This window comes from Rhamphochromis longiceps, linkage group LG2 (assembly GCF_057381845.1).
Source record: "Rhamphochromis longiceps isolate RC_006_pf linkage group LG2, R_longiceps_female_GT1.1, whole genome shotgun sequence".
Lineage (NCBI taxonomy): Eukaryota > Metazoa > Chordata > Actinopteri > Cichliformes > Cichlidae > Rhamphochromis > Rhamphochromis longiceps.
The window spans coordinates 2,620,957-2,633,878 of record NC_140558.1 but is presented as its reverse complement, the minus strand read 5'-3'; the positions used below and the strand labels follow the sequence as shown (position 1 = coordinate 2,633,878).

At 40.5% G+C, this 12,922-nt stretch overlaps 1 protein-coding gene across 1 annotated transcript; it reads left to right on the top strand.

Moving 5' to 3' along the window:
- Window positions 1–943: 943 nt before the first annotated feature.
- Window positions 944–12,693, top strand: dnd1 (DND microRNA-mediated repression inhibitor 1). Its single transcript, XM_085414615.1, has 5 exons — window positions 944–1,081; window positions 4,214–4,319; window positions 4,811–5,136; window positions 6,605–6,737; window positions 11,976–12,693. Exons 1-5 carry the CDS (start codon window positions 1,061–1,063, stop codon window positions 12,530–12,532), a joined length of 1,143 nt encoding a protein of 380 aa, XP_085270741.1. The 5' UTR covers window positions 944–1,060; the 3' UTR covers window positions 12,533–12,693.
- The last annotated feature ends 229 nt before the right edge of the window (window positions 12,694–12,922 follow it).

The window sequence follows — 12,922 nt, the reverse complement described above, 5'->3', positions numbered from 1 at the left end:
ACTACACAAGACAACACATGAACTACACACTCCAAACACGCTAAACGTCACAAATCTCTCACATCTCAAAACTCTCTCTCTCTCTCTCTTCCTAAACAACCAAACGTCATGTTGCCATATGATTTTTGATTGGTCGACATGGTGCATTTTTTCACGAGCGGGCAGGGATTTTTTGGGGGGTTTTTTTGTTGTTGTTTTGCTCATAAGCAGAGAGCGCTCGCTGCGCTTCCTTAGACGTTAAACGTGACGAAACTATCCAGGAAAAAACACGCGTACATATTGTTTATCATGACTCTGGTTTTACTGGCCCATCAACACAATTTAAAACCTGGTATATATCACATTGTTGCTTTGTCATCTTGAAGTGCTCATGTGATCGGCTTACCACGACTACTTTATTCTTCGTCAGTCAAGCAGCATCACTCATGTGATTGTTTTGCCCCCTAGCTCGAGGTGTTGTGCCAAAGCGTTAGTAACGCCGTTACTTGTAACGGCGTTATTCCCATCACTGGTGGCCACAGACCTGACATACCATGTACACCGCCTCCTTGTGGCAACAGAGCTCAGTGCAGGCAAACGGGCCATCCCATAAAAACCACTTTATGCAGCATTTTTGCCAGCTTTCTTTCCAAGCTTTAAATAGACCAGACTTTATTAATGTGGGAGCTCTTTTCCAGTCTTACTGACAAAAGCACTTTCCTTTTTCCTTTTTACACAGTCAGTTGACTTGAAGATTACAAAAAACAATATTGTGGAAATGATGTATATGTTGATAACAATTAACATATATAATAAGAGTGGCACAGATAAATGATAAAGAGAGACAATGCACAATAGGTTACAAAGAAGTTTAGAAGCAGTCCTCCATACAGCCGTTTCTTGCTATTTGTCACAAAATTTCATTCCACACCTTAGCGACGGGCTATGCTAGGCCCCGCCCACGGGTCAGTGGGCACTAAAGCCACAGCGTCGAGTGGAAGCTGCTGGCCAATAGAAGGACTTCTGCAGTTGGAAACGGGCTACAAAGTTGCGTCGCTGTGCGCACAACCACGCAGAGACGATGGAAAACAAGCAAAGCCAGGTAATTCTGGAATATCCTTTTCCTCTCAAGTTTTTCTTTTTTTTCTGTTTGTTTGATTTTAGACTTTTTAAATATGTCGTTTAGCTAGGAAATAAGTGGAAGCAGGCACGTGAAAAGGAAAAAAAGTTTTGTCATCTAAGCAGAAATGAAGGCGCAAGTCTGTTTTGGTTAAAATAAAAAGTCGCTGGCAGAGTTGGCTACAGCGCTTGAAGCGTTTTCCTGTGCTTTACGCGATTCGTTTAGCTTGTGTTTCCAGCGGTGACGCTCTGCTGTTTTCCCCGATGAGGGCCCACCTGCAGCTAATTATAGAAATAAAGCCTCAGTCAGTGTTTTGTTCAGCTGTAGTGAAAACTACCAACATTCTTTCCCTTTTTTTTCTTCAAGTACTGGCTGGGAATGCCAAACTTGTGCCTGATTTTGGTTCATGGTTTTCCATTCCAATAGAAATGAACAAAAATGTATCAAAGTGGGCACAGTATCTATATAGTTCAATTTCATTGTCTTTAAACATATTAAATGCCAACATATGGTTTAAATAAACAATTGAGTTTGGCGCAAGTAAATCAACAATACATTTATCAAAGAAAAAGACAGGTTTGACATTGATGTTTGCAAGTCATCAAGCAGCATTTTCTGTTCACCTGTAGAGCCCACTATTCACATCACTTGATTCATTCGTTGGGTTTTGCGTAAATGGCTCTACACTACAGTTATTATTACTGTATTTGTCATAAAGAAATGACAAGTCACCCATGCAAATATGATACATTTGCTTTCCCAGCGTTTCAGACCATTTCAATTTAGTGTATAAAGGTCAACGTGCACACTTGCTGGGCAGGCACAGAGGACTGCAGATAGCTGGCGTAAAAAGAGAGTTAAGGTAGAAAAAGTCTGGCATGTGCTAGCAAAGAGCATATCAAACACACAATACTAAAACAAGACCAGACATGTCTGACAGCAAGAGCTTGTGTCAGCCTCAGGTGATCATTTATTAAAAACACTGACTCAACTAAGCGTGGCTGGAGCACTCCAGATGATCCTCATGTTGTCATCTCAAACACACCAGAGGAGCAGATGAGCATCATCAGCCTATTGTTAAAATTGTTTGTTTGCAAGATGCTGCCAATGGGAAAAAGGTTATTTTAAAGTGAGCCAAACAGCTTATTTCAGACACAGAATGAACTCGAGAGCTGCTATAATAACTCTTGGGATCTGAGAGAATAACGTCCCTTTATTTATTATTTTTTTCAAAGAATGCAAGTCTATAAATTAGATGGAACAAACCAAGAATCACCTCATAAATAAGAATATACCAGTGGTTGAATCTACAACATGACAAAGAAGACCAGTTACCCACACATGTGATGTAGAGTGGTGAGTAAGAGCTTTAAAACTCTTATAAATAATAAATCTTAGTGCTCCATGATGGACAGAATCCAGCCTGTAGGCATTCTGAGCATGCGTGCATATAAATCACATCATTGTAATTAAGTACAGACATGAAAAAAGGGAGAACGAGTGTTATTCTTGGCTCACAGGACAAACAGGACTTTATTCTAAAGTTGCCTGAACTGTACATAAAAGGTTTAGTTTTCCTTTGAGAAGATCGTCAGTTTGATGTTGTCAATATTCAAAACGCGTTTCTGCACAGGTTATGCTGTAGTGTAGTGAAAGCTGAAATAGAGCCTGGCTATGAGTAGGTACAAAGTAGTACATCAGCATATCACCAGCATAAAATGAGAATGTGCTGTAGCGATATTATTACTACGATTGTTTTATATATATTTTTTTTTTTTTTTTTTTCTAAATGACATCAGAAACAGCAGTATGCAACATTACGTGATGGCAGAGCTTCAGTTCATCCTTTGTCATTTATTTATTTATTTTTTTTTAAATAAATAGGACAGGGGGAATGAATGAGAGAAAGAGGGGGAGAGAAAGAAAGAAAACCAAAGGGGAGAAGAGACGGTGAGAAGGGGGGGGAAGAGAGAGAGAGAAAAAAAAAAAAAAACAAACAAACAGAAGAGACAGCAAACAACAAAGAGTAACATAATAATAGAGAAAACAAAGCACCATCACAATAAACTAGCTAGTCATAGATATCAATATTTACTAAATAATAAACGATATTGTGCAGCACGCAAGATAGACAGCGCACAGTGTGCTTTGAGGTAGCAGCCAAGAAAGCTTTAGTCCGCGTCTGTGAATACCCATGTGTGCATACCTGTGTGGATCAGCATGCTTGCATTCCAAAGGTTTCTCCATGTAATGATCTGCTAGGGAGTGTGGGGGGGCCACAGCCCCGTCCTCCAGGGTGTGAAGCGGGTATGGAGGAGATCAAAACTCTAGACATCCAGAGGCCCCCAGAACACAAGAGACCATGGAAGACCAACAGATTGTTTTATATATAAAATGAATAACAGTGATCCAAGAACAGAACCCTGGATAACTCCTGTTGTGACATAAACCAAGCTAGAACAAAGTCCTTCTACCCATACACCCCGACCTGCCTCTCAGACCTGCCTGAGAGAGACGTTTAGAACCATTCAGCTGTCTTTAAGACTTTTTATGATCAACTGTATCAAATGTCAAGGCTGCACAGCATTGTTTTCAACTGAATTTATGAAATCATTTATTGCTTTTAAGGCTGCTTTAGTTGTACATTAATTTGCCCTGAAGCATCACTGAAAGTCACCTAAAGTCTTATTTACAGTCAGGAAGTCTTTCAGCTGTTCACTAGTTTCCACAACTTTAACAGGAGTAAAGCAGATTTTCATATGGTTAGAATTAAATTGGTATTCAAAAGATTAGAAAAGTAACTGCTGGTGCAATTAAAATCAGCAGCCAGCTTTTAAAGGAGGGGCTCCAAACTGTCTGGGTCTGCTGGTTTTCTAGCATTTGAAAGCGAGGCCTTGCTGCTGGTATAATAATCAGTGTGATTGGTCAGATGCTGCCAACAATACCTCATTCATGTGAACACACTCAAACCTATATCAGGGAAACTTGGCAAATGGATGAGCAGCTTTATGTGACTGCATATCATAAATCGAAAAAACAAAGTATTTTGGACTCACTTGGTAGTACACATGAAGATGATGGACTTGTGCTGGTTCTATTTTGTTTCCACATCAGGTGCTGAACCTTGAACGGGTGCAGGCCCTGGAAATCTGGTTGAAAGCAACCAACACAACGCTGACTCAAGTTAATGGCCAGAGGAAATATGGAGGACCACCTGAGGGTGAGAGAATCTGCGTCTCCATATTTCTTTGCCTAATTTAATATAATAGAATTTGTTCTCGAATCTTCACCGCAGTAGTACCAACACTGCCTGTTCTCTTGAGCATTAAGAAATATTGAGTTTTTGGCTCAGATTTTCAACATTTCACCACTGCCACCAAGTGCCAATAATGATATAGATTTCTCAAAGGTAAAAATGAATCAGCTGCTTTTGTTTGTAAAATGCAGCTGTGAAAAGACTCGGTTGATATATAAAAAAAATCTCTAAAAGCTAAATGTGGAAATACTTGATGGCCACGGACTTAAAAGTCAGTTTGATCTTATTTCCAGCTGAAACAAGAAAAGCCCGGCTTGCTCACATCTCACTCTATTGTAAAGACACGGACTTGCTTTGTAAAGTGCACTAAGGATTTGTTGTACATTTTGCATTGCATGAGCTTGAATTTTAAAATTGCATAATCAGCCATACCATTTCCTCTGTTTCATGGTCAGTGTGGGAAGGTCCCACGCCAGGACCGCGCTGTGAAGTCTTCATCAGCCAGATCCCACGGGACGCGTACGAGGACATCCTGATTCCCCTGTTCAGCTCCATTGGACCACTCTGGGAGTTCCGGCTGATGATGAACTTCAGTGGGCAGAACCGCGGCTTTGCGTATGCCAAATATGGCTCAGCTGCTGTAGTTGCTGAAGCCATACGGCAGCTGCACGGTCACATGTTGGAGCCTGGCTACCGCATCAGTGTACGGCGGAGCACAGAGAAGCGACACCTTTGTATTGGAGGTTTGCCTGCGTCCACTAGGCAAGAAGACATACTGCAGGTATAGCTGAACTGTGGAGTGTTTTGAGTGTGTTGACGAGGGAAAGGGGTGAAATTCATTCTGTGTCACCCAGTAAGAAATGGCACACATCATCTATCACCCACATCTCTATGCACCAATACATTAGTGAATGAGCAGGAGGTTGTCAGTGTTTCCAAGTTAAAGGCAGTGCTAGTTAACCCATAACAGCTGGTACTTCTGTGTTCGTGTCTTAAGTCACTCAAAGTCCACTCTGATGCAGGGTTGGTTAGTGTGTATGCCTCTCGACTGGATTGGATCTTTTTTTTTTATCCAACAGATGCTTGGTTAGATTGACATCAGAAGAATTTGGAGGCCAGGTCAATGCCTCAAACTCAGTGTTGTGCTCCTCAAACCATTCCTGAACCATTTTTGCATTGTGACACGGCACCATCAGGGAAAGCTGTACATGGTCTGCAACAATGTTTGGTGGTACATGTCAAAGTAACATCCACATGGGTGCCAGGACCCAAGGATTCTCAACAAACACTGGCCAAACTATTACACTGCCTCGGACTGGCTTGCCTTCTTCTCATAATATATCCTAGCCAGGTGTTTCCCATGTTCACAACTTGCACACACACCCAGCCATCCAGGTGGGGAGGTGGGGTGGGGTAATTGAAGAAAAGCAAATCAACTATGAAGATTGACCAGTTTCCCCTGTGTATGATAAGAGTTTGATGGGCAAAATAGTTTTTCCAACAGCAAGGTGATTTCCAAAGACTTGTCAGCTACCCATGGAATACCTGGACATGATGTGCAGTGTGTGCATGCAAGGAAACGAGTGCAAAACAAAAGAAGGCCAAAAAAAACCTCTCTGCAGTACATGTACTGTATTTGAAAGGGTTATAGATGATATACCGTATTTTCTGCACTATAAGGCGCACTTAAAATCCTTTAATTTTCTCAAAAATCGACAGTGCGCCTTATGTCTGAATTCTGGTTCTGCTTACTGACCTCAAACCGATTTTATGTGCTACACGGCGCTCAAAAACCTGTCAAAACTTGTTTTAGCACGACTTTGGTTGCTACGAAGCCGCACCGCTTGATGGATTGTTGGAGCATTACAGCTACTGTAGGCAGGAGCCTCGCAGAGTAATCTGGGTCCTAAACTCCATCAGGTTCAGGTCCAAAGTCAAACGAACACTGCAGCATCACTGAGAGTTAAAAATTGTCGAAATTCTTTCATCTGTAATAAAATGATCAGTGTTGCTGCTTTACCAGGTGTAACAATTAAGTTTAACATCCAGGCATCCATGAAAACAGAATTTATTACATTTAACGGAGTTAGAAGTTAGCAGGAAGTTAGCTCGCTAGCTTCCACCTAAACATGAAAATACAGTAGGTGTTTATAGATGTCTGGCCCTTCAGTCACATCTGGTATTGAGGTTGTCATTTAACTGCTGTGTGGATGAATGTTGTCTTCTGAGTGACCATGCTTTGCTTCTAGGTGCTGCGTGTGCTGGTAGAGGGTGTGGAGAGAGTTTCCCTGAAGGCTGGACCTGGTATCGAGGGGTTATCTGCTACTGTTGCGTTCTCATCTCACCATGCAGCTTCTATGGCTAAGAAAGTGCTGGTGGAAGGTATGGGAGCTCTTGTTCATATAGATGAGTGACTTAATATTGATCATGGTCCCATTTCTATGCCAGCCTGGGTGTCACTTGGTTACAAACCAGTTTCTGGTTGTGCACTGTTACTCCACTCTCATAATCACTTGGTATGGAGAGCAGAAAACTAGGTCTTAAGTCAGAAGTCATTTTATTCACAAGTCAGTTCAGTTTTCAATTAAAATACAAATTGTAGCATGAAAATAAGTAAAATGGTTATTTGTGAAGTGGAGCTCCCCAAAAGCTAATCAGCTGGTAAACACTAGAAAATGTCCTACAAATGCATAATTCTCACATTGCAAGAATAATGGCATTAAAAGTAACAGTGTTCATAATGTAATTACTATTTTTATCGTTACGACGCCGTTACCGTTACTAACAAGAGAATGCGATGCGGACACGTTATGATTTTTCAGCAGACAGATGGTTGAAGCTGTCTTCAGCCTACTTGGAGCTGGGGGGAGAAACAATCACACAAGTTCTGCTGATTGGCTGAGGAAGAATAACGTAGTCATGGTAAACGAATCATTTGACCAATTTAAGATGACATGGCAACAAGATGCTATGTAAGCCCAAGACAAGAAAGTGGGGACTTCAGATCATATAGCAGTCTTTAAATTGTGTTGCTCGGCCACGTAAAACCAGAGTTATTATAAAAAATATATGCAATATTTTTATTTTCCTGAATACTGTTGTTTACTGCAGGAAGAAACCTTAGAAATGACATTTTCTAAGGAAAGCGCTTGCAAGCACTCTCTGCTTGTGACCAAAAAAAGAGAAGGAAAAAACACCCCTTTCCTATTGGTGGAAAAATGTAACATGTCGACCAATCAAAAAATTATATGCAACATGGCGTTTGGTTGTTTAGGAAGAGGGGGAAGTAGGGAGAGAGATTTCTGATGTTCAGCGTGTTTGGAGTGTGTAGTTAGTGTGTAGTGTAAGTTGTTTTGTTTTGTGTCAGATCGATGAGGCCGCTGCTCCAGACAGACTGCAGTGTAAATGCTGTCTCCAGGTAGAAAACAGGAGTGATACACCTCCTGCTGTCAGGCCTGCAGGTATCAGGCTGGGATGTGCTCCACTGTCTTATAGTGGACAGAAATTATTCTTATTGGAGTGGCACAAATAATTTCTCGTATCTTATTTGATGCAGAACACCTGATTGTTCTGTGTGTTTGTAATGTTGAAAAAAAGAAAACCACCACATTTTTAGGTAAATACCTGCATACAACTCTGTTGTTTGCATAACTTGTGCATAAGTTTAAAAATGTACATTTTAAGTTGTGAAAATGATCCAATAAACATGTTTGTGGTCGTTACAGTAAAATAACTTCTACGCTGATTTTGTTTTATAGTCTGATTTTTAGATAAATTGTGTTAATACAGTTTGTCAAAATGGGGGGAAAATAACTGGTTGTGCAGAAAAGGATGATACCAAACAAGGCGAAGTAAACAGTTTTTAAAGGTGAAATGTAGAGGTCAAATCAAAAGTACTCAGAAACAGCCAATTATACCCTGGACCCCAGAGGGTTCAACTTATTATTAAACTTATTTATTTTAAAGTAACACAATAGTTACTTTTCCTAGTAATTACTTTTATAGTATTGTAACTCAGTTTTTAACTCAGTTACGTGTATGAAGTAACTATAACTACCTTTTCAAAGTAACTTGCCCAACACTGCTTATTACATTATATTCTAAATCACTAAATATCCATATCCATGCAAGTCCATATGAAGCGGTGTCCAAACATAACTCAGTTGTATAAAATGCTTTGAGAGCTCAGAGTTGTGAGTCCTTCAAAGCTAAATCTAAATTTGTGGACCTCTACAGTAAATCTTAAGTCTAAATCCTGCATTATACATAACACAAGCTTTTTGAAATGAAAAAACGTAACAATGACAGAGCAGAGCAGAGGGAGTATCTAGGTCCCTATATCTTTATGTTCACTGTCAGTATGCATCTTGAATTTCAGAAATTCATCAGTATGAAGCATCAAAAATAATAATTTATGATACATTGCTCAACTATGGCGTCAGGAAGAACAACAGTTTTATGACCCTTATGAAAGACCTGATTGAATACCTTTGAATATTGTTTCTGAGCACCCCGAGAAGTTTCAACAAATTCGCTCGTATAATGTGATTCAGCTTATTTTTATGCTTTTATCATTCTTTGTTTCATCACTTGGAGTTTTAATATTTTTAATATGTCTGTGAAGGTTCTCAGTCATCCAGGTCATCGTAGCCAAAGGAGCTTGCAAAGAAAAGCGTCTGGACTTCTTTAAGTTGCTTGAAGACGTTTCACCTCTCATCCGAGAAGCTTCTTCAGTTCTAAGGTCAAATGGGAGTCAAGTGGGAGATAACCCCCACAGAGGGACAAAAGGACAAAAGAGGATCATCAGGGGGTCCTTAAAGAAGTCCAGATGCTTTTCTTTGCAAGCTCCTTTGAATATTTTTAATAAGAACATACAGCAGAAATATATTTTTAAGATGCTTCCTAGTAAGTGCTCTTTTTCTTTTTTTTCAAATTATAAACTGAATCTCATGTTTTTAGCTTTAAGTTTTCTAATTGGTGTCAATAAATTTGTTTCATTTTCACTTTCATCTTTTAAGATCAGTGAATAGTACTAGAGCTTAACCTCCTAAGACCCAAACTCTTCCACGACATGCATTTTGAATTTCTCTTTGATATTTGGGCTGATTGGGGCCCGATGAATGTAAAAACAAAGAATTACTAGATTTTTTTTTTTTTTTACCTTATTTTTGTTTCTAAGAAAAATCAGAGCCACATATGAGGATATTCATTTAAAATTTTGATAGAACAGTAGCAGCATAATGTCCTCGTAAGTGGATATCAGGCCCTCATAGAGCAAAATTGAGTATTTTACTCTAAATAACCCAAAATGTGATGTCCACATATGTGGACGCAGGTCCTAGGAGGTTAAAGGTCTGTAATGTCAAAAAGAATTAGACCACTATTGAAACAAGCATGATGAATATTTGTGATGTTAACACAACTATAGTGTATGCATTTATAGTATACACTGCTGTATGCCAGGAGTGAACAAGACGTCAACTCACTGATCCATAACACTAGGATCTATAATGAAGACTGGAGAAGTGTAGAAGGTAACCATGCACACATTGAGGACAGCTACAAGTATCTGGCCAAAAGAGGAGATGGAAGCTAAAAGACAAAGAAGCTCCTCCAATCCAGCGCTCCAAGACTGCGTGCTAAGTGAAACAAAGGTGGCTGAGGACTAGTGCGTGTCAGAACCACTATCCAGAATGGAAAAAACAAAGATCCATAAGTTACATCAGGAAGATGTTCAGAACTAAATACCTCGGGTAGCAGAAACCCAAGAAAGAAGAGGAACCACCATGAGAGGACAGGTGGAAGACGTGGTTGATGTATGGAGAAGTCCTACCAGCGCTGGACAAAGCTGGACTGAAAGACGCCATAGAGGCACAAATCATGGCAGCACTGGAACAAGTTCTAATCACAAGTTTGATCTGCACTGGGGTCTACCACACCAGGCAAACCCCAGGTGCAGGATATGCAGACTATCACATAAGCACATAACAGCAGGCTGCAAAATGCTAGCAGGGCAGACATGGAACGCCATAACCAAGTGTCTATACAGAAACGTCTGTGCTGAGTACAACCTGGAAGTCCTGAGGTCAAAATGGGAGATGCAGCCAGGGTGGTGAAGGATGACCGAGCTAAGATCCTGTGAGACTTCCAGATACGGACGGACAAACTGGTGGTTGCTAACCAACAGGACACCGTAGTGTTGGACAAGCAAAAGGAAGACGGCATTAATAATAGATCGGCAAGTGATAACAACACAGTGTCTGTGTATGCGTTTAACAGAGTTGTGCAAAGAAAAGCGAACTTTGTAGCTGTTTGTTTTACATGGTGAAAATCTACAGAAGCTGCATTTAATGCAGACTTAATTTGTTCTGATGTTTAATTAAATTGGCTAGTTTGCTAAAGGCTGATGGCAGTCTCACCAGTTTCTGTGACAGTGAGGACTTGAGCAAGAAGGGAGGATACTAAACCATCTTTATCTCAAGGACTTCATAACATTATTTTTCAGATTTAAAGTAAAATGGAGTATTAAAGTGTGTAGCTGTTGTTGCTCCCCCCCCCTCACAGGCTAATAAAATGTCCATGGGCCATTAAAACTCTGAGCCATTCATCTTGGGCTGTTAGGCTGGACAATGAATTATCATCATTAATTAGTAACAACTACACCAGTGTCTTGTTTTCAGCAGCAAAACCTTTTGCATCCAAGCCAAACAGTTTTCATCGTTGCAGCCACCATATAGGCTTAAAACAGTACGTACTCATGCACAAGTGATTTAAACATGCACACACAAGTGCACAGTCTACCTTATCTACGAGATAACATACTTTATGTAATTAATAAGGAGTAGTATTGGGGCCACATTAACAAAATCATACATTGATCTTTTGGAGAATAAAGTAGAAATCTATAGATTAAAGCACTTGCATAGGTGAGTTAGCAAAATCATACTTTAGAATCAGTTCTGGTTACATTGACATTTCTCTTTTAGGACATAACCTTAGTGTGGTGACACACAAGGATGTTGAAGTCATGGTGCAGAAAGCTGCAGAAGAAGGTGCAGAAGATGAAAACGCACAAACCTGGAAGAGTCGGTCAACTTGGTGCAAATGAAATGGCAGGGAGTGGACCGATGGAAGGATTACACCCTCGATCAATATGCTTATACAATAAGACAGCTGATCAACTTGTTTCACTGAAATGCACGTAGCGTAGTGGCTGCAGGAGCCACGGCAGTCGTTTGGCTTTGAGAGAAAAGTCCAAATGTGGAGATTACAGTTCAAAATACTATTTCAAGTTTAATGTTGAAATTTTGACTTTAAACTAAAAATGAACACAAATTTCTTTTTTTAATGGTTTGGCCAGTGGATCAACCAAGAGCCTGATGGGGCTTCCAGTGGAAACCACTTGGAATTCTAAGTTTGCATGTCTATCTTACTGTTAACACTTGACAGTTCTTTTCATTTGAATCCTTTAAATGTGTTAATTCTGCTGTGTTCTGTCTCATATTATAATTAATCTCTAAGATTTGATCTGTTAGGGTTTTTTTTTTAAAAACTGTATTTTTGGTAGAAGGAAACATTCTTCCTGCTAAACTCACTACTTCACTGTTTTCTTGTCTCCAGCATTTAAGAAGCAGTTTGCAATGTGTGTGTCAGTCCAGTGGCAGCCAACAGAGAAGCCAAACCCTGACGAGTCACGCTGCCCTCAGAAACGTGCAAAGAGCCTGTTGCCGTCACACCTAGGGCCCCTGCACCACAGTTCTCCACAACCCTCAGGCCCGCCTTCATTCCTGACCCTCCCTGCATCCATACCCGCAGGTTTCTGCAGAGCAGTGGGAGGGCCCACTGCTCCTCAGCTCCCTCACCCTACATGCTCTTTCCCCGATTCCTCCACCCAAGGCCATCTTGTATTTGCAGTATCCCCAGTGATGCTTCTCAGTAAGCTGTGTGAGACAGCAGGTGTTGGTCAGCCGTTTTATGAAGTGCAGTACAGCCACGCTGGGCCTGATGGATTCCTCTACTTCTCCTATAAGGTGCAGATCCTCGGGATCACTGCCACTTTCAAGGGGTTGGTCATGATATTACCGGGTCCTAATGCCAGCACCATGCTAGAGGAGGCTCAGAAGGCTGTAGCCCAGCAGGTCCTGCAGAAGATGTACAACACTGGTCTCACACCCTGAACAGCTGATGCCGTCCTGCAGTTCTGTTTCACCTCGTTTGTGTTATGTGCTTTCTTTTTCTGCATGTTTTTACTAGAGTAGCACCAAGTTTGTTTCTCTGACTAGAACTTGTGGTTTGTTTTATGCATGATTTTTACTGTACATTAGTGTTCTGTGTTACTGGATTGGTTCTCATTTTAATTAAATGAGCTTTGAAAAGAAAGTGTTGGTATTTCTTTCAAATGAATGAAAGATTTAAATTAACTTAGGAAAATGGTAAAGCAGTTATTACTTGTCTCACTTCATGCTGTTATGAAGCCTAGTGACTCTCATCCAGACCTTAACGCATCTTTGAAGTTGTGGATTGAGACTAACCCCCTCACTGGTTCGGCATTTTATGTTAAACTGACA

Bases quoted from the DNA above. Each gene is read 5' to 3' on its own strand.
- dnd1 (XM_085414615.1), top strand. From the start codon at position 1,061: ATGGAAAACAAGCAAAGCCAG. The intron at 1,082-4,213 runs GTAATTCTGGAA...TTTCCACATCAG, and splicing joins TGGAAAACAAGCAAAGCCAG to GTGCTGAACCTTGAACGGGT. The intron at 5,137-6,604 runs GTATAGCTGAAC...CTTTGCTTCTAG, and splicing joins GGCAAGAAGACATACTGCAG to GTGCTGCGTGTGCTGGTAGA.